The sequence below is a fragment of the Salarias fasciatus genome, chromosome 7 (assembly GCF_902148845.1).
Source record: "Salarias fasciatus chromosome 7, fSalaFa1.1, whole genome shotgun sequence".
Taxonomy (NCBI): domain Eukaryota; kingdom Metazoa; phylum Chordata; class Actinopteri; order Blenniiformes; family Blenniidae; genus Salarias; species Salarias fasciatus.
In genome coordinates, this window is record NC_043751.1 from 16,779,862 (window position 1) to 16,803,275 (window position 23,414).

At 41.6% G+C, this 23,414-nt stretch overlaps 2 protein-coding genes across 3 annotated transcripts; one reads left to right on the plus strand and one right to left on the minus strand.

Annotated features, from left to right (window-relative positions):
• Positions 1-946: 946 nt before the first annotated feature.
• On the plus strand, positions 947-5,997 carry rbm28 (RNA binding motif protein 28). Of its 2 annotated transcripts, none has more exons than XM_030096991.1 (20): positions 947-1,247; positions 1,354-1,503; positions 1,579-1,685; positions 1,767-1,842; positions 1,921-2,013; positions 2,096-2,167; positions 2,263-2,422; positions 2,507-2,703; positions 2,805-2,871; positions 2,985-3,094; positions 3,241-3,314; positions 3,412-3,547; positions 3,855-3,919; positions 4,005-4,163; positions 4,322-4,471; positions 4,623-4,697; positions 4,813-4,942; positions 5,052-5,199; positions 5,486-5,600; positions 5,721-5,997. In XM_030096991.1, the coding sequence occupies exons 1-20, from the start codon at positions 1,130-1,132 to the stop codon at positions 5,856-5,858; spliced, it is 2,340 nt and encodes a 779-aa protein (XP_029952851.1). In that variant the 5' UTR covers positions 947-1,129; the 3' UTR covers positions 5,859-5,997. The 2 variants fall into 2 exon arrangements, with proteins under 2 accessions (XP_029952851.1, XP_029952852.1); XM_030096992.1 differs by having other exon boundaries at positions 1,582-1,685.
• On the minus strand, positions 5,989-7,850 carry LOC115392402 (leptin-like). Its single transcript, XM_030096994.1, has 3 exons — positions 7,832-7,850; positions 7,322-7,510; positions 5,989-7,237 (listed from the first exon to the last, which is right to left on the minus strand). Exons 2-3 carry the CDS (start codon positions 7,469-7,471, stop codon positions 6,902-6,904), a joined length of 486 nt encoding a protein of 161 aa, XP_029952854.1. The 5' UTR covers positions 7,472-7,510; positions 7,832-7,850; the 3' UTR covers positions 5,989-6,901.
• Between the last annotated feature and the right edge of the window lie 15,564 nt (positions 7,851-23,414).

Genomic DNA, 23,414 nt, shown 5'->3' on the forward strand with positions numbered 1-23,414 from the left:
TGTTTATAATTTCTTATTCTTTGAAATGTGATTTATCCCACCTAAAGCACCACCTGCTGGTGGAAAACATGCAACACAGTCCTCATTGTGACAAATACAAGGATTTAAGTTGAAATGTCAATGATTATATTCTGCTGTATTCAATTTAGAAACAGACACTTAATTTTTGGGAAGGAAAGTGGAATGTCTGGAGAAAACCAATACACAGGGAGAACATGAAAACTCACCCAATCTGGACCCGAAATAATGTACAAATCGAACCAACAACTCTCCAGAAGGAACATAAATATCACATTAACAATTAGGACCCAACAAGAAAGCATAATGCACTTGGAAATTAGTACATTGTGATATCACATTGAAGAATCCACAACACTGAATCGTAGAAGAATCGCATAACTCAGAGTTTTAGTCAAAATCACTTAATCCGAGACTCAGCCAAGGTGAATACAAGACGGGAGCATCCCAAGACTGTGACAGGGGCTGAAATCGAGTCAAGCTCAAGACCTTGACAATATGGTTGAGATTCAAGCTGCTATTGAGTCCTGCAACACCAACTAAATACGGTGAACTTCAGCTTGGCCAGTTGGCAATTTAAACCAGTGATTTAGGAAAATGGACTCTTTATAAGCTCTTGAACTGACTCCAAAGAGAAACAAGCTTATTCAGTTCTCACAGGGAATAAAACTGAAGTTTTTGCAGTTGGAGATTTTGCACAAGAATCAACATCATTATGGAAGTAGTGATGAATTGTGGGTAGACAGTGACAACTGTTGTGACTGTTGAGACAATGTATTAATTTAATTTAATTTAATTTAATTTAATTTAATTTAATTTAATTTAATTTAATTTAATTTAAATATGGCCCTCTGGCAGACCCCCTCCGGGACAGTAGGGGGCGCCACAGATAAACCTCCTGCGAATAAAGAGCTTCCGCCACATTTCGAAGATGGCGGCTCCCACATGTAAACATGCGACTGGATTCGGTAGCTTTTGCCATTCGGGATAAACCGTCATCTGACCGCTCTACGTGCCTCTGATTTGTAGTTTGACTTTAATTCAAAGTGCGGTTCACTTGTCGGAGTCGTGCGGAGGTCGAGGGCGGAGAGAGAAGGGAGAGTTTAGCGCCATGGCATCGCCGACCGTCTTCGTCGGTTCTCTTCCAGCTTCGGCTTCAAATGAACGGCTGGAGGAAATATTTTCAGAGATCGGTCCCGTGAAGCAGTGCTTCGTCGTTAAAAAGAAAGGTAAGGCTGCCAGAGTCGAACCAGAGCTTCCTGAATGTGAACTGTTTGTGTAGTGATTAAACACGTGCACTGCAGGTTAAATTCAATGCTATTTTTTTTTCTCCAGGCGCTGAAAAATGTCAGGGCTACGGGTTTGTCACCTTCTCCATGTTGGAAGATGCCCAGCGAGCTTTGAAAGAAGTCAAAGATTATGATGGACATAAGCTGTTTTTGTCTGTGGCGAAGAAGAAGATGAGAGACAAGAAGAAGAAAGCAGGTCTGTGCTCGAGCATCACCCTGAGGAGAATCCCACAGCATGTCCACCTGATAACCTCACCTCATCTCCCTTCAGCAGGAGAAGAGTCCGGTGAAGCTCCAGAAGACAGCGAGCAGAAACCCAAAGCCAGCAGGAAGAAAGCAGTGAAAGCCAGGTTAATCATCAGGAACCTCAGTTTTAAGGTAAGTATATGTTGTGACACTGATAATGGACAGAAACACACTTCAAATATAAACGTTTGCTTGTGGTGCGTTGTGTTACAGTGCACAGAAGATGAGCTCAAAGAAATATTTGGCAAGTTTGGAACTGTTGTTGATGCCTACATTCCTCTTAAACCAGGTAAAAACTCGTCCATCTGGGCGACGAATAACTCATGTTTTGATCGAGTTAATTTTCAACAGAAATGCTTTCTCACAGATGGAAAGATGCGTGGATTCGGTTTCGTCCTGTTTAAAACTGTATCTGGTGCTGCAAAAGCACTCAGCGAAATGAACCTGAAGGAGATTAAAGGTCAGTGAGCGGCACGTCTTTTTGTTCAGGTCACAGTATGGGATTGTGCGTCACTTTGTTTGTGGAATGTTTTTACGAACAGGTCGTCAGGTTGCGGTCGACTGGGCTGTAACGAAAGAGAAGTATGTCGCTACGCAGCAACCTTCAACTTCAGGTACCTTTTATTGTTAGACTTAAACAATGACAGGTGTTTAATGTTTTAGATATTGCAAGCTGATAGTGCTCTGTGCTGTCCTTTTCATGTGATAGACAAAAATAAAACAGAGGAGACCACTGCAAAGTCCAAAAGTGACTCTGGAGATGATGATGATGGTAATGACGATGATGATAATGATGATAATGACGATAGTGATGATGATGATGGAGAAGACGGGGAACAAAAGACCCAAGCAACATCTGAGAAGAAAAAGTATGCATCTTTACTCCGTCTACCCCTGTTGACAACAAACAAACGGTTGAATAAAATGTTAAATCTGTTAAAAAACCTTTCCAGGGTCAGTTTGAAACCAGCTGTGAAGCAGGACGAAGAATCATCAGAGGATGAAGATGATGGCATGGAAGAAGATAGCGAGGAGGAGGAAGATGATGAGGGAAAGGAGAAAGATGATGATGATGATGAGAGTGACTTTGATGCAAATGATGATGAAGATGACAGTGAGGAAGAGGACGGAAATGATGAAGATGAATCAGGTAGATGTACTTCTCATATTTCCGTAATTTCTTTGCATTGAGTGGTATCGGCCTCCTCGGTGCTCCTCTGGAGGCGTCATGTCCGTCTGTTTCCTCTCCAGCTCAGAAGAAAACTGTGAAGAAGCAGCTTCCTTCAGATGTGAAGGAGGGAAGAACAGTTTTCATCAGGTTGGCGAATCTTTTCTTCTCTTAAACCCGCTGTTCGCTGACGTCGCCCTCTTCTCACAGCTGCTCCTGTTACTTTTGACTTATGATCATTTTTTTAATTGTGACCGATGCAGGAACCTCTCCTTTGACACAGAGGAGGAGGGTCTCGAGGAGGTCCTCCTGCGATTTGGAGAACTGAACTACATCAAGATTGTTCTCCATCCAGACACAGATCATTCAAAAGGTATGAGTCTGCTCAGTCTGAACACTCTTCTTACTTTGTTTGATTTCTGATATTTTCACTCAGTGCAGGGTTAGTGTGGACATATTTATCGGTTTCTGTGTGATCGTCCTGTTTGACTTTGCTGTATTTGTTTTCTGTTTGTCCAGGTTGTGCGTTTGCCCAGTTTAAGACTAAAGAGGCAGCTGATAGCTGCATAGCTGCAGCTCAAGATGCAGCAGAGGTAATAGAATTAACCACAAATGGTCTTTCATGTTTGCCTGTTTTGTGTGACAAATTGACGGCGCCGTCTTGTCGTAACCCTGGTTTCTTTCACATAGAACGGCGGCGTCCGTGCTGATGGCAGGAAGCTGCTGATTGTTGCAGCGGTGAGCAGAGACGATGCCGTCAAGCTGAAAGTTAATAAAACCAAAGTAGAAACGGGCAGCAGGAACCTCTACCTGGCCAGAGAAGGACGTGAGTAAAAGCTTTTCTTTTATTTATGTCATCAGGTGTAGGGGCAGAAAGACAGTGGAATAAAAAAAACAACAACAACAAAAAAACAGTGCAGCTTTCTAAAATCAGGATCTGACGCATCAGCTCTAAGATATTGTTTTATTACTTGCATTTATGATGCTTTAATGTGCACAATTCACAATTTTCACAGTCTATTCAGCAAATTTTAGGAAAGCCACATTTCTTCAGTGCAATAGAAGTAGTTTTTTTTTTCTTTTAGTTTTGCATCATATAATATAGTTTATTCTGCTTTGACCTCAATACCCAGTGATCCGTGCTGGAACCAAGGCTGCAGAGGGCGTTTCTGAGGCCGACATGATCAAAAGAACCAGAGTAAGTAGATTTCAATCCCCGAATGCATCATACTTCAAATGCTGTGTTGTCTTTTTATGTTTTTTTTTTTTTTTTTTTTTTCCAGTTCGAAGAAGTGAAAAGGACCAAACTTCGGGACCTAAACGTGTTTGTGTCAAAGACTCGTCTGTGCATCCACAACCTGCCCAAGTCTGTCGACAGCAAGAAACTCCGAACGCTCTGCCTTCAAGCTTTTAAAGGGGTGAAGGGAGTCCGCATATCAGAGGTGATCATGCTGCGATGACTGACATCCGCAGATAAACCAAGACAGGAGCTGGATAGTTGTGTTTGTTGTTGAGATTGTTACGTCTGGGCACCTGTATCCAGTCGGGAGAATTTGTGTTTCTCGTTTTCCTCATGTTTTTTGTGTGTGTGTCTTTTTAGTGTCGGGTCATGTACGACAAGAAGCCCGAGAAAGGTCAGGTCATGGGCCAGTCGCTGGGCTACGCCTTCGCTCAGTTCGGGGACCATGAACACGCTCTCGCCGTGCTTCGCCACCTCAACAACAATCCCGACATCTTCGGGCCCCATAAGGTAAAATAGCAGTATAATTCAAAGATAACTGATCCTGCGTTATGAAAACATCTTCCCTTTATGTCTTTTATCACGTGTTCATTTCATTGTTCATTTGTTTTCTACGCTGCAGTTGTTCAGATTTTTTTGGTGCTGTATCTCATTTTTACAGAGACCCATAGTTGAGTTCTCGCTGGAGGATTTAAGGAAACTCAAAGTAAAAGAAATGCGACAGAACAGAAACAAGGTGTGTTTTCTCTCATTTCTGTGGCAGTTTCTCAGAAACAAAAAACATCCTTTTCTCAAACTAACTTACATTTGAACTGACTTGTTTGTGTTTGTTTTTACTTGATATTTATCAGGAGATGGCCAGAAATCCACAATTTAAAGGAGGACAAAAGCCCGATGGCCAGAAATTTGGAGCTGGAAAAGGATCAACGCAGGGAGGAAATAAAGCACAGTCTTCTCCACAGCAGGCTGGAAGGCAGAAAGGTTGAATGTTATTAATGTTTCTTCTGCATTTTCTTTTTCTAAATCAGACCGAATATGATAAACATAGATGTCACTGTTGTTATTAATGTCCTGTTCCCCATTTTTCCAGGAGCACCTGTTCATTCAGGACCTCAGAGGAAACGTGGAGGTTATTCCGGCTTCCACACCAACCCCGAGGTCGAGCACGTAGATTTGGAAAATGGGAAAAAACGACGAAAAGTCTTGCCTCTGCCTTCTCATCGGGGACCTAAGATCAGGTAGTGGGTTTGTTTATTCGTTTGTGTTTTGCTCTTTTGCATTTGTGAATGGCAGTTTTCATTTTTGCAAAATCTACACATCATTCGATTGACAGCAATAACTTTATTGATGCATTGTAGTTTTTTTTTTTTTATTATTATTGAATATAAGATAAAATTTCAGATAAATAGACACAGTGAGAATGTTTTCTCTCAGGTGACGACTCCCATTTCATCCAGTGAGATTGATTGGTTGTCTGTAAGGCGCATCAGGCCCAAATGACTGATTCTGGCCTGTAATTTGCAGAATGCGCGACAAAGGCAAGCAGCAGGCCGCGCCGCCCAAGAAAGGAAGACCTGGACCCAACAGGAACCAGCGTCAGAGGCGACAGATGGGAAAACCCACACACTTCAGAAATCAGGTACGTCTGAGACGGAGACGCATGTTTTCAATGCTCCCCTGCCACAACACTCATCCTCTCATAGCCCTCAGTTAGATGAAGAATTTATAAAGGTGACTCTTTTGTTTGCCGGTTTTTCAGGCGGTCAAGACGCCTAAGAAGCAATTCAAGAAGCGGGAGGGAGACCGCTTTGACAGCCTGGTGGAGAAGTACAAGAGCAAACTGATGGGCGGCAGCAAAGACTTCGCTGCCAAGAGAAACAAATGGTTTGATAACTAATGCTGGTATTGAGTGAGTGTGTGTGAGTGAGAGAGACAGAATTGTGGTTCTGTAAAGTTGAGACCACAAGGTTTTCAATGAACATTTTAATTTCACATCAGTTTTGTGTCACAGTGTACAGTAAATGAGCGAAACTTCATCCAGAGCGTCTCCGTTCCTCTATTCTGAATAAATGTTTTAAATATGTAAGGATCGACTTGTCTTGTATACATGTTTTATTTAGTTTTTTTTTAATGAAAATAATGACATTTAACCCTTCCTTGGGCAAGTTATCTTATTTCACATCCCTGTTTCCTTCTAAACTAAATGAAGTTAATAGAAGACATGTTTGTTGTCTCCTTTTCTCAGTTTCTTCAGCTGATTAATGCAGTAATTTGAAAAAAAACTTCTTGAACGTCTTCCTACTCCTGTACCCTGAGCACACAAATGGTATAAAAACGAACTCATTGTGTAATATATCCACCTGGTCAGGCTGCCTCTTTATGTGTTTATTTCCAACTCTTCTTCTTTATCTCCCAAAAACAGACATTTCAACAAAAAGCTTTTATTGACATTTGTAAAAAAAAAAAAAAACAATATTACAGTTGGAAAATATACATTATATTACATACAGATAGAAATAGCTGTCTCGGAAGAGCTGCTGATATTGCACTAAAGTTCCCCTTTATTTTTTTGGTTTTTACACAAATGTCAGTCTTTCTTGGCGAGGTTTCAGTCTGGTTCTGGAGTTTCCAGGGATGATGGGACGGCGCATTGTGACATTTCTTTTGGCAGCACTTTGCATTACACAGATTTTCGACACAGCAGCGGTGTCGTAAAACAAACTGAAAGCCGTTCGGTTTACAAACAAACATACATTTATGCTTCATATGTGCATATAAAAGACGATCCTTACAATAGACTTGTTTACTGTATAGAAATAAATACAAGGTGTGTATAAATAAATGCATTTTTGAAAATACATTTTTGCAGTAATATAAAATCACTTTACAAATATAACAATCAGGGCGAGTAACTCACAAAGTCTGCTGGCAGTCTGCTGTTCAGCAGGTTTTCAGTGTGTCCAGGTTCTTCAGCAGCAGATTGAGGAACGCCTCCACCCTCATGAGCGCCTCCAGGCTCACGGTGTCGATGAACTCCTTCTGCCTCTGGAGCTCCTGCAGCGCCCCGGGCAGCGGCGGCTTGGGCCGCTGCTCGCTGCAGTGCCTCTGCCCCCACTGGCCCAGGTAGCCCGCCAGCGAGGAGATGTCGTACTTGATCTGAGAGACGCCGTCGAGGGCGTCGGAGATCAGGCTGTTGTACCCCTCCAGGACGGCCACCACGGAGGAGAGGCCGTCCAGGTCGTTCACCGGGGGGCTGAGCGTCAGGCCGGGAGGGACCTGCAACCAGACCGACGACACCTTGAAGTCAAAAGTGCACCGACTTGTTGAAACTCTCTCCGCAGAGTGCAGCACGGTCACTACCTTGAAGTCTTTGTTGAGGCGGACCACCAGCTGCTCTGCCATCCACTTCACTTTCGAAGTCATGGTCACAACTTCTGCTGGCAGAGGAGCTGCTGTGCCGGTGCTCAAAACGTGGAGCAGAGAGAGCAGGAGGACCAGGGAGACGTCCATGATTCCAGTACTTCAGTATCTACTGCAGCGCTGATGTTCCTGAAAGACATAGACACAGATTAGTAGAATTTATACAAATGCTTTTAGTGTTGCGTCTTTCCAGTTTACCGTTATATATCAATTATTAAATATTTGTGATGGAGACTCCTGCGACTGTAAAAGGTACAAAGTCTATTGGACTGACACTCCATGCTTTATGAAGATAAAAGAGAAAACAACTTTGCTCAATTTCTCAAAAATCAAGAGTTAAGTGGTCACTTAGTTTACACACACAAACGTATACATGCACGTATATGTAGCAGGCAAGTTGGAAGAGTTGACTCCCAGATGCACAGAGACGGAGAGGAGAGTTGACCTTACCTCGGTTGGTGTCGGAGTGTCTGCCACTGTTGGGCTCCATCAGGACATCTTATAGTGGAGGACTGTTGACTCATCTCTTACTCACCTCTCCCCGATCCCCCACCCTCCCCCGCCCCACCGCCCCCTCCCTGTCTCATACCCCCGAGTCCCCCGGTGGTGCTGCAGGAGTCAGTGTGCAGGTTAAATATACATATAAGTTCACTTTTAGTTACTGCTGGAAGACAGTTTAGTTACCGGACGGTTTGCCTCGTTTTACCTCATGTTGATTCACGACTGGGGATGAATTTCATTTCCTTTGCAAATAGATCAAAATCATTAAACATGACTTGATCAATCACACTGCAACTAAAGTGACTCATAAAAGATAAACACGATGGAAGTCATGGAAAAGAAGTACAAAGAAGCAGTAAAATCTCACGAATAAGATGTTAAGTGGCTCGACTGGATCATCTGCAGATCTGGTGTTTTCTCAGAAGCAGCCCCTCAATATTTCATCATGGACTGACATTTAAAAAAACAACACTACATTTCAGCAGAATACTTGTATGATGCACAGAATGGACAGATGTGACACATTTTTCTTTATATATAACCTCAATGTCTGACAAAAAGGAAACGTCTCATACCACAAAAATGTAAATGTTGAACAACAAGTTGAATTTTGTGATTGGATTTATAATTTCAAGCTGCCTATTAAAGTCGACTAATGGATAGTTTAAGCATATATAGGTGCATAAAGAGTTATCAGTGTTTTCAGGGTAGATTTACTTAACTATACAAAAAATAAATAAATTTCAGCCATGTAAGGCTTAATGAAGATGTAATAATAAAGAAAAAAAGCCTTTATTATTGCGCAAAAGTGGGATTTTCTCTCTCTCTCAACCTTTACTGGACAGCTGTAAGTCCTCAGATCTTTGTAAACATCATTGCCTAACGATGCCACCTGCCAAGACCAGTCAGGTTTGTGTTTATCCGGGATTCAAGGTCACAGTGTGACTTTGTGCACGTCCATCTAATGAACAAACAACCAAAATGACTCTCAGTTGTTTTAGCTTCCATACTCAAATCTCTGCAATTGCTTGTGTGATACTTTCCAGTTTAAAAAAAAAAAGTAAGTCTGTCATTATGGTGTTATTTAGATTTACATTGTTTTGGTGGCACTGAATACATTTCAGCCCTGACATTCATGGTCAAACACAGGTTTCAGCTTGTCTCCAGTCCATCACAGGACTAATGCAGGGAGGAGGTGGTACACACACACACACACACGCACATATGGCAATTCACAGTCAGCAACCTAACATGTATGTCTTCGGATTGTGGAAGGAAGCGAATCAAACACACCTGCTGACACCGAGAACATGTAAACTCCACACAAACAAGACTCATCAGGTACGTCAAGTACAAACCAGAAACTGAACATTTGAATGGAGGAAATGAACGGTGAAATTGTTGAGGGGAAATGGGAATTACATCGATCTTTTACCAAAAACGTCTCACTCACATACTGCACACATTAAGAATGCAGATTACATAGTTCCTTCTAAGTCTTTCTGTGCTCTTCTTGGAATATCTATTATTGAAACCCTTTTTTCTCCTAAATGCTGCTATTTTTGGAAACAGATGTTTGTTGTTGCTCCACGCTGAACCAGGGGAGTGGCAGCACGCAGCAAGTTTCCGTTTCTCTGAAGGGAAAAGTTCAGCGGGGCCAAGAATCTCTGCACGTTCAGTCCAGACCAACACAAGGCCATGATGGTAATTTCAGTTTTCTCTCAAGGTAACTTACAGTAAACCCCACTAACTGTTGTTTCTTTATGCACACCAGGGCTCATAAAGCAGTTAACACATGGTCATTGCCCCACGCTGAGCAGGATGAACACATGTGATTGGAACAAATCTTGGAAAACATTCAAAGGACATATTTCTGGGAAGAAAAGTAAATGTGCGACTGTGTCCCACTGATAATTTCAACGGGAATTGTCTGGTATTCATGACCTTAAACTCAGACGGATCACGTAAATGATATCATTGGTTTATGGTTATTGGAAGCTAATCGCTTCCAAATATTGTTCTTTTCAGGGAGGCTTTTGGACAATTTTGGAGGCTCTCGTGTCAACAAGAGGGTCGATTTCATTGCAAGAAATGTTCCTTATACATCTGGGATGAATAATGGCTGCTTGTTTTTTGATTCTGGGATTTGCCTGCAAGTATGTGACGCCTCAGTGTACAGGAAACACTCAGAGAAAGTGATCAGCAAGTGAAAAGCAGCTAATGCATTATTTGGAAAACACTTGGCTGTATCTCATTTTCTGGTTCGGAGATGAAAATAGCTGCGGTGGTGTTTATTATTAATATCTGAGATGGATCTGTGGTATCAGTGGTGTTACCGATTAGTCAAGATGTTTATTTTCTCTGCTGAAAAAACCCCCAAAAACAATTCATATAAAGGATGAGTCAAAGGTATTTCCTCTTTTCCAGACAGTTTCTAAATGTGTTTATTCACCCTGTGGCTCTCTGCATGAGCCAATTAGTTCCGAAAAACAGACACACACACTTTTGTTCTTCTGAAACGGAAAAAAAGCATCACTACTTTTGCGTTTTGCTGTCTGTGATCATAAAGGATCAATCCAACTGCATCCCTGCAGGACCAGAAGTCACCTCTCAGAGTGACAGAAGGACGCTGCTGCAAGGCCTCATTAACAATTCATGAGGGGTTTGTGTCACATGACTTATGGGAGCATATGAGTCACGTCCTTAGAAGAAGTGTGTGCCTCTTTTTTTTTTTGTCAAACTTCACACTCTTGCACAGCCAGGCTTAGGAGAAGGTATGCAATTACTTTTACCAGTAAATCACACGCGGGACAGAAGGTTTCCGAAGTGTGGCACTTGCCGGGCCGCGCTAATGGGAATCGCGCGGTGTCATGTTACTTGTCCAGATGCAGATGAAAACCAGGAATTCCACTCAGCAGGATCTGCCTCCTGTGAGTCACAGGAATGACGGGAATTCAAATTCATTGATCCTCCCTGCGCTGCCGCTCAGGTCTCTGTTCTGTTCTGTTCTCACCCCCCAGACGCCTTGAGTGACGCTAGCGCCATAAAACCTGCCTGAAAAGGCCTGAATCAGCATCTGCTCCGGGACGGAGTGAGGCTCATGCAGAAATCCGGTCACAGCAAGAAACGTTTTCAAAGTAAATGAAACATTCAGCAACAAAAAAAGCAGCAGAGGTTGTTTTACATGACAAAACAATACAAACATCACAAGTCCTGTTGAGGATTAAGAGAGGCGAAGGATTTAACACTTGACTGAATTCATGCAGATTATGACTTGTGACATGTTATGCAATATCCCAAACGGTCGGGTTCACTGGTCGCTGAAGCTTTTTCCCATCAGCATATTATCAAGAGACCTCTTTCTTCTGTGGTATTTAAATAATACACTGGAAACACAGTTCGGGTCGTCTGTATCCTGCAGGGAGAAAATGTTCTCTTAAAAATCACAGAATGCAGAGAAACAAACAAGTTAATGTCGCTGTTTACCAGAAATATGTTAGGATTATTGTTTATTTGAAAACATTTTGTTCACTTTTATGTGCTGAGTTAATTAGAAATAAATACATCTGCTTGCATTCTTCTCAAATTCATGACAGACTTACAGTACAACTGGGAAAAGCTGAAAAACAGAAAATAAAGCTTTCACAATGGAAGAAACTCAAATTAAGAATCAATCAAGGAGACGTGGCAAAATCAGATGCAACAATAAAACTAGATTTAATTCTACCTCACAGGGTAAAAAACAACTTTATTTTATTTATGCTGTTGTTGCACAATTGCATTCATTGGGATTGGTTGGACTTTACCTCCGCCCCATTTCTCCCCTTCCCTTCATCTCCAAAATCTTAGAGAAAAGTGTTGCCTCTCTACTCCACTCCCATCTCACCCACAACAGTCTTTATGAACAGTTCCAGTCTGGTTTCCGTCCCCGCTACAGCACCGAAACAGCACTAATAAAGATCAAAGATGACCTTCTAATGGCAGCTGACTCTGGTTTGATATCCATCATTTAAAATGATACATTGTTACAAACTTCTCAGTCAGGAAAGTTCTAAATGACATCTTCATACAGAAAGACGGACAGAAGACAGAAAGAAGAACTTTCAATCAATGCAAATCATCTAAATTACTCAAATGTCGCTGTGTGATAACATGAGACGAGGCACCAATCATATTTGATTTGTAAATGTAGCATAATAGCATTTCTGCATTTGCAAAAGAATGACGAAACACAATAGATGTATGAAAACAGATATCTGTACTTCTATTTAAAAGCTGCCTTTGACTCTATGGCTGCAGCTCTGTCACTTCACCTGACTCACTTTGCACCAATATGGTTCCTTCTTTCTGTATGAAGAACCTTCCTGACTGAGGAGTTTGCAACAATGTATCGTTTTAAATGACGTCATCATCAAATTTGACCTAGATATGCAAATGAGCCTCTACACAAATTAGAAGATGACGCCATTTAGAACTTTCCTATGTGTCAGTATTAAACCTTTTTTTTTTTTTTTTTTTTTTGCAAAATGCAATAAAGTGCATCATATTTAATTTAACCACTAGCATTTAATGTAAATATTAACATAATTTTATTATTATGATGGCAGAGCATAGCAGAGCATTCAGCCGCTCCGCTCCCCAACCCTGGACTTCTCTACCACCAGACATCTGAAACATTGATTCTCTGCCTCAATTCAAATCCACTCAAAACTCATCTGTTTCAATCTGCCTATCATCTGCAATTTCACTCTTTCTTTTTAATTCTCTGTGTTACGTTGTCTGTTGTTTTATTTATTTGTAATGTGTTTTTAATCTTTATTGTGAAGTGTCCTTGAGTGTTTAGAAAGTCACTGTGAAATATGAAATAAAATGTATAACTATTATTATTATACTGTTGGACTTTACTGAAATTACTAATGCTAAGGATTGTTTTAGATACCAGCATCAAGATATTTAAGATGAAATAAAATAAGTACAATATCTTGTTTATTGGAAGGCCTGAGCTGCTGATAGTGTTTCCGTTTGTCTTCCCTCAGTGTGTGATTATCTGGCTCCGCCCTAACGTGGTTCACCTGTGTCCTCCCTCCTCAGTGGATATAAGTTCCCTTCCTTCGTGTTTCTGTTGCCAGATTGCCTTCTCTGTGTCTGGACATCCTGGGTTCTTCTTGTGTTTACCTTGTGTACTGATCGCTTTCATTCTCGGTGACCTACCCTTTCAATGATTCTCCCAACACCTTTGTTTGGATCTCGTTTTTCTTTTGAACTCTACTTTCATATGCAATTCTGCATTTGGGCTCTGCCTGTATTTGTAACACCTTGAAACTAAAAGCTTCTTCACTTCATTTGCTCCTGACTCTGGGAACAAACCTCTTCCTAAGGACCTGGATGCTTAATATTCTACCAGTAAATCTAAAATATATTTTTGCCTGAGACCATTGAAAGCTTTACAGACCAGAAGAATGATTTTGAAGTCAATCCTTTGACACACAGGCAGCCAGTGCAGAGATTTAAGCTCAGGTGTAATGAGCTCCACTCTGTGTTGTGAAGACTCTGGATGAGCTGCAGCTGTCTGAAACACATGGCAATAATAATCCAGCCGAGTGGAAATAAATGCATGAACAAGCTTTTCTTATTCTTGTTTCGTTGCAACTTATTTATTTCTTACAATATTTTTGAACTAGTACTAAACTGATTTCGTTATTATCCGAATGTGGTTGTTGAATTTCAGTTCTGAGTTACTTCCGGTTTAAGCTGTAAAAATTTTTAGCATATCCGCTCATTTAATTTATGCGCTTACTCGGCAGGTATCAGAGTCATTCTCTGTCTCAAAACTGCAGTCATATTAGATAAACTGTGTTTATTCTTGCTGCAGGCCAGCGACTCTATGCTAAGCGAAGCAGCATGGGGGTTTTCTCATCTCTGATGGATGCTGCCTATGACCTTATGACCTTCGGTGTTTGACTGAGCTTCAGTGTCGCTTGCTCTAACGATCGCCCTCGCAGCTGAGGTTTGGGAAGGCAACAGAAAGATTCAGTCCCCTCCTCAGAATGTCAAATGTCAAAGGAGCCTGTGTGGAAGATGATGTTCGCATTACTGGGATGTGTAGAAAAAACACGAGACAGCATCAGCGTTAGCTCTCTCACTGCTGCAAACCCAAACTAGACCAGAGTCATTTCTGTTATTGGGTAAGAGTGCTCACCGTTTAACCTGAATCTCCTCTGAGACCAGAGGACAGCAATCGCAGCACAGAGACGATATCATGAATATTTTAAGCAACAGTTTCTGTAAACGAGAGAACATACAAACTTAAAAAAAAAAAGTCCATACAACATGGATGTATTAGGCCTTAGCATTTTTTAGTTTTAAACTGAATTTGGTAATCAGTTGCTTCCATCTCATAAAATCCCCAGATTGACATATTGCACTCTATACTACACACAAAAGGTTAATATTTCGCAATTTGATGCAATTTACTGCAATTTATAGAAAATGTAATGCGTTAATATATCATGAAAGCAGGGGTGTTTACCAGGATTAATGATGTTATACAGGTAGTATCGACTGGTCACAGAGAACCTTTCACTAGGCGCATCGACTAAATACACCTGTTCAAACTGTAACACCGCCTCCAAAAGCTCTTCTGGCCACAGGGGCTGATGTACACTGTTTTCCTTGATGCTTGTAAGAGATCGGTGGCCTTCATGACTGCTCAGTGTGAATCAGCTCTCATCAGAGAGTCCGTGGCTCTGTCTGCAGTCAGGAGCTCTAACAGGTCATATAACACACAGGCGGTGAAGTGAATAGTCTCATCATAGTCTAATCATTATAGTCTGTGTATTAAACTTTGAACAACAGCATTTAAAGCTGTGTTTTGAACAATCCAATGGATTAGACTGTTGATTATTTAAAAATGGCAGGACAATAACAGATTTTCGTTGAAAGGATCTTATGAGTTGAGCTGTTTTTATTGCAGCTTATTATTTGAGATTATTTGAGGTAAACCTTTGACAGCTGAAATTCTGGGAGAAACCACATCTTAGAAAAAACAAATTCCTACTTTGTAAGAATTTCTACACATCTCAATTTCACATTTCCTCACTATGTTATCTCAGTGCAGAAATGATAATTCACCCATTCATTCATTCATCTTCTGTTTTTCTTCTCGTGTTCAGGGTTGGGCTGCTGGAGCCAGTCCCAGCAAACTTTTAGACGAGGGGTACACTGAGCAGGTCACCATCCATCGCAGGGCAAACACACACACTCACATTCACACGTATGTGCAATCTAGGCTCACCAATTAGACTCACATGCTTGTTTTTGGACCATGGGAGTAAGCCTACGCACACACGGGGAGAAAGTGCAAACTCCTCACAGAGATGTAGGTCAGTATTGAACTGAGGACCAAACCAAACGAACACCCCAGGATCCAACAAACTGTCAATTTAAAATGTTTATTAAATATATTTACATTACAACTGATCAGTCAAATTAATGACCGTGAATGAAATGTGGGTTCGTGCGTTCTACAAAACATTGCATTTTGGCTTTTTGCCTGCATTTCACACACTGCTCCAATATTTTCGAAATTGAGGAGATAGAAAATATAACTGTGTTTTGTCATAATTACAGCCATGATATGGTATATTCATCTAATTTGTGACAAAACAGATGCCACGTTCATGTACAAAGTGAACGCAACAGAGTGGATCCATGATGCTGTGAGATGATTTAAATCAAATTTCACAGCAGACAGGAATCTTGAAAAATGCTGCCACCTGCTGGTTAATAATTGTGGTGCTTTCGACACAGAATTAGAGCGACGTTACAGAAGGTACTTTGGGATACAGAAGTGTGTTAGTCTTTATTCGTGGCAGATAATTATGGGCATCTCAGACAAAAGCTGAAACTGGCGGGAATATTGGGTAGAAAAACTGAAATTACTGAGGAAAATGATGAACAGGTGAATCAAGCACAAATATTTATCATGGCAACTTTAAATTTTTTCATTGGTAATGGTCGTTACACATGATAAATGTTTCTCTGTAGCTCCTTCACATGAAACCACACTATTCCCCTGTGTCTGGCCCATCAGTGACTAATATGCTACTTCACTGTTACACTCTTCTATTCCAGAGATGAGACTGAGAAAAGGTGCTGATAAATTAAACCCAGGAGTCCGGATAGCTCTGTGTGTGCTGGTTTCTCATGATGCGAGGATCCCCTGCAGATGCTTTTTGGGGTAAGGGCTTCCTGGATTGTCATTTGACAGCAAGCCCAGACCGCAAAAAGACCTGAAGGAAACAAGACTGCTCAGGCCAAGGTCACACACAGCTGGTCTAGTGCCTGAAACACACAGTTACAGATAATTAGACAACAAAATAAGTTACATATAGGGATAATGATATTTTTTTAATTGAATGTCTTTGTGTTAAAATTTCTACCCAATTAGAAAGTTTAAACAAACTGTCAACTTGACACCACAGTCAAACTTTAAAGAAGAACAGTGATAGAGTTCAAGTTATATTTTCTATCGTCACGATCAGCTCAGCCTGTGAACATTAACTTTTGCTGAAGGTGGATTAAATACGCATCTGACTCAGTGTGGTTCAAGGAAGTAAATTCCTGTTTAGTGACCTTGAGTCTCTACACTCTGACTTGTTATTAATAAGCCGTTTCTTAGACATGTTTTAAAGGTGTAACAAACTGAAATGAAAATAAAATAAAATTCGAAAAACCAACAAAGACATTAATAAAATCCATGAGCATTTGGTAAATCACCGCTTCACTCCTGTGAACACTCTAACAGCACACACATCTCTTCTTTTGTGTCAGTGATTACCTGACCAGCACCAGTTTATACAAACTGACATCATCCGAATATCACCATGCTCCTAGATCACCCTGACACATGAGTCCTGTTGTGTGATTGAGGCTCGATTTTATCAAATGACTCAATGTCTGAGCATAAATAGATTTTCTTTGTGAATACAATTTGATTGTCTATGAATTTGACATTTTACGCTAAATTTATTTCAGCTTCAGGAGAGAGTACGTCAATTAGCGTGTGACAATGCACAGATGTCACTGGTCACAAAGCAGCTGTTTATCCATTACATTCGGGACTGAAGAGGAAAACATTTTACATGCAACCAAACAACACATGGACAAAATCACACCATCAAACCTATCAGCTGAACACTGTTGTTCATAATAGAATAACTAATTTGTTTGGCAAAACAAATATAGGAATTGCAAGGTTTGATATCCTCTTAAAGGAAACTGGTGCACCTGTGAATAAGACTGAAAGGTCCCAGAGCACCATCAAGTCCTTCATGAGTCCAGGCTGAAGAAAATAATGTTTTACTGCTTGTGCATAAGAGAAGGAAAGGCACATTTTTAGTGTAGATGTTTAAGTTAAAATCATCTCAATATTGTTTAAACAAGAGAAAAATCTGTATTTGAGATGACAGAATTAAATTGTGGATACACACTTGCTGTGAGGGATGCCGGCTTACGGAAGAAGTGGTGTATAATTAAAGATGTCTTTCATCCAAATGAATATTACTTAGATGACATTATATGTATGTTTTTCTCCAACCCATCTATTTCCTGAGCAGAGGATAACTGACATCATTTCACATGAGTGCACATTTAGCAGAAACTTGACGACTGCTTAGAGGACAGAAAAAAAAAGAAAAGATTATTTCTCCATAACTGAAAACATATCCATTACTATTTGAAAAAAAAAAAATCTGGTCTTTTAAAGCAGTAAGAGGCAGAGCCATTTGACCAGTCTTATCATGTGTCAGTGATGTAACTGTGTGTGTGTGACAGGAGAAAGTATAGATCTCAGTGGATAAGCTTCACGTGAGCTGTCCATGGTGCTGAACGCCTTACACCAGCCGGTAAACGCCCTAACCCCCCCTCCCACCCCCACCACACCCCCTCTCACGACACTGTGTGTGTGTGTGTGTGTGTGTGTGTGTGTGTGTGTGTGTTTCTGGTTAGGCAGGAATACCACCTCAGTGCTGCATGCAACATAGCCCTCTCTTGGTTTTTTTTTTTTTTTTTTTGCAGCAAGGGGGGGGGATGCACTGTCAACTCATCCAGTCTCTACCCACGTCACCTAGACACAAGCCTGCTTACTACCCACTGAAAAATAGCCCTCCTCCAACAACACTGTGCCTGGAATAAGTGGGAAACACACACACACACACACACACACACACACACACACACACACACACACACACACACACACACACACACACTTTAAACTTTCACCACGAAGAGATGATCCACAGGCGAATTCAAAGTTTTTGGAAAACACTAAAAAAAAAAATCTCCACTCATCAGCAGCGTTTGGTCGCGCGCGTCGGCGGGTCGCCGAGCCGCGAGCGACCATGACGTGCACAATCTTCAGCTTGAATCGCCGATATTCCTCCTATAATGCCATGCAAATCCTGACCGACAATTCAAAGGCGAAATGTGACCGAGGAACAGAACCGGGCACAAAACACCGCAATAAATGGGAAATATATGTGTTATTTCTGACTGAACGTGTGGTGAGGGAGAAGGTGCTCGTTACCTCTGTGCGTCTCGATGCGAGCGCTTGCAATGGGTCGGGACTGTGTAAAAGCCCTTGGGAGAAAAAAAGGGAAGAAAAAAAAAACAAAACAAAAAAACTAAATGCAACGAAGACAGAGTTTAATCACAATGTAGCAAATGCCAGATAAAGACAGCACACGGCGTTACGCAGGGAAAGAAACTGCACAATACGTACAAACAAGGATCACACGAAGAACAAACAGCCGGAGCTGTGCACAATAAAATCAAAACAACACGCAGAAATATTCTCAAAAAAAAAAAAAAAATGTTATTCCAAAAGGGCTAGTCACTGGAAGACATCAACCCACAGATGCGCTGTGGACGAGGAGGAAAAAAAAAAGCATCCATATATACACACCTCCCTTACTATCGCTGATGCTCGAAGGGTTGGGGCGACGTGCTGCCACTGTGATCATTTTCACTTCTGCATTTTGATTCACCTCTATTTTCGATGCATTTTGGAGGGAAATATACTTCCATTTTGTACCCGTTTCCATCCTTTCTGTAGGAAATACTGCAAAAGCCCCAAATGGAAGCCACTCAATTCCTCCAGTCTGCGATTGACCCGCATTGACGTCATTGCGTCATTAGGTCTCCCCTGGAAACACGGGGCTCCCAAAAATAGCAACACATTAATTCAGCCTGCGCTGGGGTTGGCTTGGCGGGGGTGACTATTTGTATCAATCCATAACCCCTCCTCTGATTCTAAGCAATAATACAGTCCTCTCTCCCTCTCCCTCTCTCTGCCTCTCTCTCTCTCAAGGACGAGCTGATCACGACTCACGGCTATTTTTGGAAAGAGAGAGAGAGAGAGAGAGAGAGAGAGAGAGAGAGAGAGAGAGAGAGAGAGAGAGAGAGAGAGAGAGAGAGAGAGAGAGAGAGAGAAGTGGGTGTGATGAGAGACGCCCGCACCTCTGCTCTCCTCTCTGCTGGCTGGCTGGGAAACAGAAACAGCACCGCGGGGATAAAAATAGCAAAAGAGCGGTCAGCCAGCAGCGGGGTGTGGGAGGAGAGGCGAGACCCGAAACCTGCTTAACGGGCCGCCAGGAGGCCCTCCCCGGCCCGGCCTGACGCTCTCAGGGGGGAGTCGGGGGGCCTGGCGACCGATATAAGCACTACAGATGCAGTGTGTGGCTTTTTCATTCATTCATTCATTCATTCATTCATTCATTCAAGGTAGGTTCAGACAAATCATATTTCTTTCTGCATGTAAAGCACTTTATATGACAACTTGAGAACTTTATCAAAATACAGTGTGATTGATTCCCCCCTCTTTTTTTTAATGATTCATTGATTTATTGAAGACAAGGTGAAGTAAAACAAATTTACTTGCATAGCACATTATGTCTGTCAAGCAACATGCTTTATTTCCTCAATAGAAAGAAAGCCACAAGGACATAAACACTATTTAAACCCAATAACATTCAACACATATGCTCCAGGGGTCCCCAGTCAGGATGATTTCCAAACATGACAACCATCCATTAAAACTAGAATCATCTTGTTAGTCTGTTGAAGCTTTGAAAAGTTTTTTCACAGAAAATAGTCTGAAAGAAAACACTCAAATGTTCTTATTAAAGATCTTTAATGTTTTCCCTCACATTATTCAAGTCCCCTTTCCGTAATGACCTGTCCCTGCACCGAGACATGTAACAGAGAGAATCAAACCATGACTCCCCATTTACAAAATCATATTCATGGGCTGAGTAATACACCTGTGACTCCTATAATGTCACAAATCCTTCTCCTACAAATAAGAAAATACCAACAAAACCACATTTTCCCTCTAGGAGATGAAAGAAAAGACAGAGAAGTAAATATGACATTGGTTTTGATGTATTCATGCCGTCTCACATGAGAGAAAATTGTCGAGATCTAATGCAGAAATGTTTTATTACACTCCATTGTAAACCCACGTGTTAATCTTGAAATACTGATGCCATCTACTGGTTAAATAAAAGACCTGCATAAAGCAGAGAGCGTGGTTGCATCATCCAAACAGCACAGGGTGAGAGGGGGCTTTCTTCATCTGCAAAACCTGGCGGTGTGATGTGGTATTACACGGGATTTGGATGGGTTGGAAATGTTGGAAATGTTGGATTGGGAACTTAACCTGCTCCTTTGCTCGCTCACCTTCCCTCCTGGTGAAAGTTGGGTATGGATTAGTGGGGACCTTTTTGGGCTTCCTGGTCTCCATCCTGTCCTGCTGGTGGCTGAATGTCGGCTTTCCTCTGACAAGCACGGGTCAGTAGCCACCTGGAACAGAAGACAGCTGAATCAGATGAGGGGTGAGTGACATTTCAGATGCTGCAGTAGGCCCCACAGACAGCAGGTGGCAGGAAGGAACGCTGTCTGGAGGGCCAACCTGTTGCAATGTCTATAAAGTGTAATGTGGCTTATGTAAGCCTTTTATCTGATGAGCTGCCATGCAGGGGCCCCTGCAAGATGTAAATAACTCACTTTGTCAACATGCATGCTCAATGCTTCCTGGTTCTAGACGACCAGCGGACTGCCAGCCCAACACGAGCCATGGGCATCTTGCTAGATAGGCCTGCAGTTTGGCACAGACAGTATTTTTTGGTGTAAGCGTAGGGAAGTGAAACGGGTAGGGAGATTTCTTCCCTTTTGATATCTCTCTCTCAAAGGAACACATCCTGTTTTATCCCATCTCTAATTAAAACTTCTTTTATGAGCATCTTTATTTTTTTTCTGGTCAGAATTTTCAAGCTCATCTTCTTCCCTCCACTCCGGGGACTCATCATGAGATTCAAGGTATGAAAACAATAGAGGTTTCAGATATTGCAATGCTTACTGAAACCCAAAATTGCCTGTCTCAGTGATCAATTTCAGTGGCTTCCCGTGTAATTTTAATTGCACCATTTTGCACCCATATGGTTCAAGTATAACACAGTGGGGTGCCTTGGGAAAAATCAGTGAAATCACCTTTGGAGAAAATAATAGCAGCAATATCCATCCCCAGCCACAGAAATTAAGAGCAGACGCTGGCATCCATTACAGCTCCTGACGGTAAGCAGTTTAGTTCAGCCTGCTGTAAATCACTGCCACTGGAGACGCGGGCTCTGCGCTGGCTTTATGTGTGGTTTTATCTCCACATATTCCTGATTTATCATGTGCCCCTTTTTGGCAAGAAATAATAGTAGCACAGCTTCACCTGGTGGAGTGCCTCTGCACTAAAGAATTTATTGATTTATTTGAGACAGCAACGCACTCTTATACAGTTTGAGATTTCTGATGCTGGTTCTGCAGCCAAAGGGTGTGTGTGTGTGTGTGTGTGTGTGTGTGTGTGTGTGTGTGTGTGTGTGTGTGTGTGTGCGCGCGCGCCTTTAACAGCTTTATAAAGGCACTGCAGGGAGACATAGACTAGTTCATTTTCAATTAGCCAGAGACTCACATTAACTGAAGATATTAAAGAGCAGAGTAATGCTGTTGTACAAGCCAATAGTCTGTGAAGGCGAGGATCTGCTGAGTCTGCACTGTGTGTGTTCATGCATTGCACAGATTCAAGCACACACACGCACACACACATATTCAGGCTTAGCTGGTTAGAAACCCAGAACTGCATGCTCTCATGCATCTTCAGTTTAGGTCACATTGCTGATCTGCCCTGGCGTTGCATTTGATGGCGCGTGTTTTGCTCCCTGCGTCGCTCCCAGCAGGATTCCAGGTTGGCTGCTTGCTGCCAATTCACCAGGGAGCACCATCAGCTGCATGGAGAATAGATCTCCAAAGACTTAAACGTGAGGTATACCGAATCCACCAGACATACCTAAAGATTAAATAATACCAGCCCGGGCTGTAATGTCAATGGAACTGGGGGAAATAACGTCCACCCTGTTGACACATGCATCGTTTGGTCAGTGACATAAAGATATGAGTGGCATAACTCATGCCCATAAAGCTACACTGCGGCCACTTAAACATTTTACAGCACATCAGCCTGCGTATGGCTAGCACGGACAGGATAATTCATTTGTCTTTAATTTAAAATTCATGCATTCTAATTTATCTTTATAACCCTGAGCAGTCTTTTGCAGCTCCCTGCTTCATGCATCATATTTGTGCATCGGTACTTAAGTCCTTGTGTACCGCCGCAGATGGGGACATCAGTGTATCTCACAATGACAAGTCACTGCAGTTAAGCCTAATAGAAAAACTGAGACACCCACCGAGACAATTGTTTAATCTTTCTACTTATCTGTAGTAAGCAATGTAAACAACAAAAATGTCTTTGTAACGGTCGAGTTACTATTCGATGATGGTTTAGAGAAGAACTAGACTGACTAGATTTCATGAGCATTTGAGTGTTTGGAGCTTTGTAATCAGGGTGGAGTTACAGATAGTCTTGTTAATATGTTGACCAGCCCAACGCACTGATCCAGAGTGAAATTATTTAACAGTTTGGAATGATTGCCATGGTATTTTTTAGACATATGTCTGTGGTCCCAGAAACTGAATCCTTCTATTTTTTCATAAACCATATTTTTTTTTTACTTTACTTTTACAAGTACGTCCCTCCATTCCGATTCAGAGCTAAAACTACATTGTGCCTCTCATGACTCTCAAAATGTTTTTTTCTCACACCAGGTGTAGTTTTGCTGATTGAACTCCAGACTTTATGACATTTTTCACATCATATGATGTTACTGTTATGGCTGATGGGAATCCAGAGGCATGAAAGGATAAACATGAAATATTTAGTAGTTTTTGTACTTCACTGACCCTTACACCTAAATATGTGTGAAGCTTCTTTCTCTTTGTCATGATTTCTTCAAAAACATTCAGTTTCTTCACTGTTGGTCCAGGCCTTCATGGATTAATCACTTTGTTTAATCACTGACATTTCACCTGAAGCTGTCACAGAGTCAGCATTTCTAATTGTGAGTGTGTTTTTGACCAGTTGTAT